General features: G+C 46.1%; 1 protein-coding gene across 2 annotated transcripts; it reads right to left on the bottom strand.

The window, feature by feature from the left end:
- Window positions 1-1,394: 1,394 nt before the first annotated feature.
- Window positions 1,395-5,426, bottom strand: Zbtb34 (zinc finger and BTB domain containing 34). 2 transcript variants are annotated; one of them, XM_029559714.1, is made up of 2 exons: window positions 4,748-5,426; window positions 1,395-4,651 (listed from the first exon to the last, which is right to left on the bottom strand). In XM_029559714.1, exons 1-2 carry the CDS (start codon window positions 5,204-5,206, stop codon window positions 3,659-3,661), a joined length of 1,452 nt encoding a protein of 483 aa, XP_029415574.1. In that variant the 5' UTR covers window positions 5,207-5,426; the 3' UTR covers window positions 1,395-3,658. The 2 variants fall into 2 exon arrangements, with proteins under 2 accessions (XP_029415574.1, XP_029415570.1); XM_029559710.1 differs by having other exon boundaries at window positions 1,395-5,183; window positions 5,258-5,426.
- Window positions 5,427-6,054: the final 628 nt, after the last annotated feature.

Below are 6,054 nucleotides of genomic sequence, written 5' to 3'. Positions count from 1 at the left end.
AGATTTTTTTTTTTTTTTTAAAAAAAAGAAAAAAAAAAAAAAAAAAAAAAAAGGAAGAAGGAAGAAGAAGAGGAGGAGGAGGAAGAGGAAGAATTGCCAAGGCAGAGCCAATTGGTTGGGAGGCTTTCCCATGGACCAGAAAAATTAACTTGTCTTCATATACTGTATTTACAAATATAATTTCCAGATGTATTTACAGCTTTAGTAGAAATTAGAGGGTAGAGAACTGATCAGAATGAAAAGAACTTTGAAAACCACACATGTTAGCAAAAGTAGAAAACATCTTGTCTTCACAGTCTGTGTAACGGGTTAAAGGTTGGTAGAAAAGGGCGTTGCCAGTCTTCACATTGTCTGATACAGAAAAGGTAGCTCAGAAGGGACTCAGTTATCAACAGGCCTATAGGAATTCAGGATATATTTCACTGTAAAAGATTTCTTCACATATCACTTTATCTTAGATGATTTCTGCATCTGTTATAAATGAAACACCTAACCTAAAACTGTACAGGAACAGGGACTTCACTTTCCAAAAAGATTAGCTCTAAGGAGTTACACAGCAAGCTTCGTCTGTGGAGACCTGGAGGGAACTGCGGGGGGAGAACACTTCTGTTCTGAGGTTGTGTTAACCCTCCGGACACATCCTCCCTGCCGCAAGGCACAATACACCACTGCTGCCCAGCCTGAACCGAGGGCCCTCACAGCCATGCCCACCCCAGGCACCAGCTCAGGCAGGCTGGCAGTGCCGTGCTGGCCTGGGCGCTGCCTCCCTTGAAGCCCTGCGAACTTTACAGTACTGTGTTATGGCTTGAGAATTCATTCTTAACACTGCGAGCAGTGGAGAGGGTCAAGTGTTAGCGATAGGAATGGGAGCAAGCGCACCTTGTACAATGCGGAATCAGGATTATTAGAGAGAACTCCAATCGATCTTCTGTCCCTTAACAGTCCCATTACAATGTTTGAACCTGAACTGTACAATCAAAGCAATGTATATTTTTTGTCAAAGACAATTTTGGATAAGTCACTCTTTGGTAAACTCAAACCAGCTAAACAAGTTTATAGACACAAGAACTCCATTAAATAAGGTTCAGACGACAGTGACAAGAGCCAGGACATGGAGGTGCTACCTACCCCAAGCACACTCCCTCACTTGTCTCATGGAAAGCTCTGGAAACCTCAAGGAAGGCCCCGGGCCTGAGTGAAGACGAGGTCCCTTCCCTGAGCCTGACTTCTCACGTCCTCGGATCTGGGCCTTTCTTGTCACAAACGTAATTGGTATCACAACACTCATTTTTTTTTTTTTTTTTTTTTTTTTTTTTTTTTTCAAAAAAAAAAATTAAAAAAAAAATATTTTTGTGAAAAAAAAAAAAATTTTTTTTTTTTTTACTTATTTTTTTTTTTTTTTTTTTTTTGCATTTAGTTCTCAAAAAGAAAAATTAAAAACAAAACTTATTCGTGTAAGAAAAAGAAAAACTACAAACATTTACCTGAAACCCCAGAACATACTTAAGTGGGTAAACACTTGGGGTCCAGCCTCCCCGTGAGGCACGCGACTTTATCAGGAGTCGAGTCTGTGCTTCAGGGAGAGCAAACCCGGACTTAGGCAGTCTGACGAGGAAAAGGCATACTATGTACCCGATTAGCAAGAGCTGCTCCTCGGGAGCAGCGGGTTAGAGTGAATTCTACACGAGTTGACACTGGTGCAGCGAGCAGTTCACACTGAACAGGGCCTGTGTGCTAACGAGGCGCCGCTGCGCAAGCCACCACCTTGGGCTACTATACACGAAGAGCTGGAATGACATTTTTTCTCAAATGAAAATCAAAATAACAAAAACTCCCCCAAACCTACCATTCTTAGTATTTTACGTGCTAAAAAAGCATGGAAAACCAGCAAGCAGCTGTTTCTGTACTCCCATGTCCTAGCCCGAGGTCAGCCTGTGACTTCTGGGTGTCTATTTGCTTAGGTGGCTGCATTGTTCTCCCACGGCGTTGACTCTGAGTGTGGGCAGAGACTGGAGGGAGGCTGGCCACCAGGCCGCCTCCAAAGCTGCGCTCTGCCAGAGCCTACAGGCCACAGTGACCCAGTGGAGCCTGTGTGTGAGTGGAAGAACAAGCTGAACTGACCGAACACCATCCAAACAGGACTCGGGTGTCTTTAGACAGCAACTGTTTGCCAGCACATGCTTTTGAGGTCTCTTTTCAAGATAGGAACTTGAGAGAAAAATAACTGTAACTCATTATTAGCACTAGGTTTCACATTTTCTGTAACTACACTGACCCAAAAGATACTTAACATAAAACTAGCACCAAGTGACCAAAAATGGTGAGACACACACACACACAGATTTGGTGACACAGAGTATCTTAGAGGGCTTTTCACTGTTGGTTTCTTCAAGCAGGAAACACTGAGAATGGGGAGCCACAGCGGCTCTCATTAGCACACGACATACGAAGATCGATATATTGCTTGCAATTCCCGTACAGTATAGATTTACAAAAAGTACAAATTCCAAGTTCTGCAGTTTCCCTGGGAACTGCCATGTAGAAAAAGTTGTTGTGCACCTGAACTGGCTGTTTGAAAAGAGAGAGAAAAAGGAAAAAAAAAAACAAAAACAAACCAAAACTGAACAACAACAAAAATCACAACACTGCTTGGAGAAATTTGTAGACAGAACTAGAAAGTCCTTTCCTTTAGTGCGAGCACTAACTCATGGCAGAGCGATTTGATCTAGTAACCTGGTATGCATGTTTCTACAGTACGGAATGAAGGTAGATTTGTAGGCCAGTAAAAACCTTGAAAACCACTGCTCCTTTGGGGTTGGCTAATATAACACTACACTATGTAAAAAGGTCAGCACCACAGGCTGTCCAGTGTGCCTACTGGACAACGAACAAAAATTCCAAATGGTTTCCAACTACAGTTGAAGAAATTTGATGGCATTTGGTTTGTTTGTTATGAAGCAGAGCTATGAACACTGTGATTTGCTTTGCTTGCGTGTGGACACGATGATTAATACAGAGGAAAACCCACTGACATTCTTCTGCAAGGGAAATAAAGGGGCAAAACTAACAGAGTAGGTAGGGGTGAGACAGAGGCCAAAGTTCTGCTCACATTGTATTAAATTATATATTCTTCTTACATTCACCTCAACCAGAATAAACTCAATTTTGAGAATGTATATATACTATATATATAATAACCATTTTATTATATATATATATAAATTGTTTACCCCCTAAAAGTCATTTTAAATTAGAAAAGGTTACCCATTTGTATCAGCTGACGGCATCCTAGTCTCTCTCGGACACAGGCTGAAGCCAGCGCCTGTGGTGAGAGATTACGCCTCTTGGCAGATAACGTAGGGTCAACCAGTTGGCATAGCTAAATCACTGGCAGATCTGGGATAAGAGTTCAGCCAAAGAGGAATACTGTCAGCCTGTGTTTTCCCTGGATACGTTGCCCTTCATGCTTTGAGCTCCTTGGGGGAGAAAGGGCGGGGGAAAGGATAAACACAACGAAGTGTTTCACCCGGAAACTGGAGAAAAACTGCCAAGAAACCAAGAGATTTCCAGATGGTTGGGAAAACCAAAGACTACAACAAAGCAAATCACAAATACGCATTGATTAATGTGCTTTGTTTGGGCGCACTTCTCTACCACCTTAATCAGGAGCATCAGACACTGTGTGAATTTCCATGCGGGAATCTAGGGCCATCTCTGAGGCCGATGCGTCATTTTCTAGTTTCTGTTCCACGTACACATCTGTTCTCTCGGGGGACTCTATGCGACTCCTGACCTCGGCGACACCTGGGTGGTTTTTCCGCAGGTGCTGGTTGAGGGTACCCTGGAATGGAAAGCACTTTCCACATATCTCGCAGCGGAACGGTTTGTCATCGGTGTGGCCCCGGATGTGGTATTCCAGCTGGTCTTTGCGCGTGTACTTCTTCCCACAGAACTTGCACACAAAGGGGGTGATCCCCATATGGAGTCGCATGTGCCTGTCCAAACTTCCCTTCTGGTTGAAGGACTTCCCACAGTAAATACAGATCAGCCTCTCATTGTATGGGTACCAGTGGCCTCTTGCACTCCTCTCCCGAGGACTGCTCTCATACCCAGGGTTGCTCATCACAGCTTCGCTGTCCGACCCCTGCACCATGCTTTGCAGGTCACTGTGCAGGTGAACAGACAGAGACCGTTTCTGGCGGGCACGCCCTCCTCGGAAACAGCTCAGCATAGACCTGGATGGGCTGGAATTACTCAGGCTTCCGAAAGCTTCTGAAACGCTGGATGGCTGGGAGGCTGCCTGGGAGTAGGAATAGGTGTGCTGGAGCACAGAGCCATAGGAACCCACGTTCACGGCCACAACCTGTTCCCCATCAACCATTTCTGTGTGGTACCCGTCGTCACCTAGAGAGGAGCTGTCAGAACAGCTGGGCCGGTCGGCCTTCTCCATCTTCACTTTCACTTCGGCAATCTGGCTCTCCCTCACCAACAGGTCCCCTTGCTCGTGGTCCCCCTCGATCTGAATCTCATACTCGGACACGCTCCCGCTGCTCCCCCGATCCGAGTGCCCCTCCTCCTGCAAGCGGCTCCGCAAAGCTTTGCTGGGGGTTGTTTCCATTCGGAGATCACCGCTGGCGGTGGGCTGCCGCACCTGAGGGCAGTATGGAGGGGAGATTTCAATGGGATTGGCGAAGAAGCTGCCATCTTTCACTCCGTTCCGGCTCTCAGGGTTCTCTTCAGCACCTACGGTGACAGAGTCAACGTCTCCAACACTGATCTTCGAATGGATGCTCTCCAGGATCTGCGTGCACTTGTCGATGACACACTGCATCTGAAGAAAGCTAGCTGCTGTCAGAAAGCTGACAACATCCTTCAGCTGTAGGGACATCCTTCCAGTGTAACAAAAGGAAAGCAACTGCTCAAACACACTAGGGTTCTTAATCACTGATATGGACAAGCCACTCATGGTACTTAATGCCGAATGGTCCCGGAAGTAAGGGGAGCTGGCGGCAAGGACTGCTTTGTGGGCTCGGAATGGTTGACCCTGAATGTGGACAATGATGTCGCATAATTTCCCCTGTAGGCGGAGTTCATTTAGTTGGCTCAGAACGGTGCTGCTGTACTCGGGCACATCAAACTGAATAAAACTGCTGCTGTCCATTTCTACTGACATGAGGTGTAATCTGCAGAAAGAAAGAGTTTTCATAACTCGCCAGTGACTCCTCCCAAAGAACAAGCCCAGTAATCACAAGCTTACCGCATCACACCGCAGCTAGCGCACTGCCTAAGGTCCGCCTCAACATCCTTCCTCCTGCTTAGCTCTTAGTCTTTCACCTAAAGCCAAATAATTGAATGATTAATTAGCCCAGGGTCATTCCTGCTCATCATTCAACATTTTTTTCTTTTTTGAGACAGGGTCACTCTGTAGCTCCAGCTGACCTGGAACTCCCTAAGTAGGCCAGGCTGGCTTTGATCTCACAGAGATCTGTCTGTCTCTGCCTCCTGAGTGCTGGGATTAAAGGTGTGCACTACCACACCTGGCTCCACACCTGGCTCCTTGCCCAGTTTTAAAAATTACCTTTTATTGATGTGGCAGGGGTGGGAGCCATGGTGCCTGCCCATATGGAAATGAGAGGACAGTCTGAGGGAGCTGGTTCTCTCCTACTATGCAGATCTCCGGGATCAAACTCAGATCATCAGGCTTGGCAGCAGCTGCCTTTACCTGTTAAATTATCTTGATGCTCCCCCACCTCCTTTTTTACCTGGGTGCTGGGATCAAAACTCAGGTCCTAGGCCAGGCATAGTAGTACATGCTTTTAATCCCAGCACTCAAGAAGCAGGCAGATGCTGTGAGTTCCAGCCCAGCCAGAGCTACACAGTGAGACCCAGCCTCAAACTTAACCAAACCAAACCAAACCCAAACCAAAAGCATCAGGTCCTCAAGCTTATGCAGCAAGCACTTTCTTAATGAGCCATCTCCCGGGTCCTACGTGTGCATTTCTAATTGCTATTTTTCAAAGGTCCAGTCCCCCAACACAATGAATGGAACAAATC

Source organism: Nannospalax galili, unplaced genomic scaffold, assembly GCF_000622305.1.
Source record: "Nannospalax galili isolate Female #2095 unplaced genomic scaffold, S.galili_v1.0 scaffold290, whole genome shotgun sequence".
Taxonomy (NCBI): domain Eukaryota; kingdom Metazoa; phylum Chordata; class Mammalia; order Rodentia; family Spalacidae; genus Nannospalax; species Nannospalax galili.
This window is presented reverse-complemented; position numbering and strand designations above follow the sequence as displayed.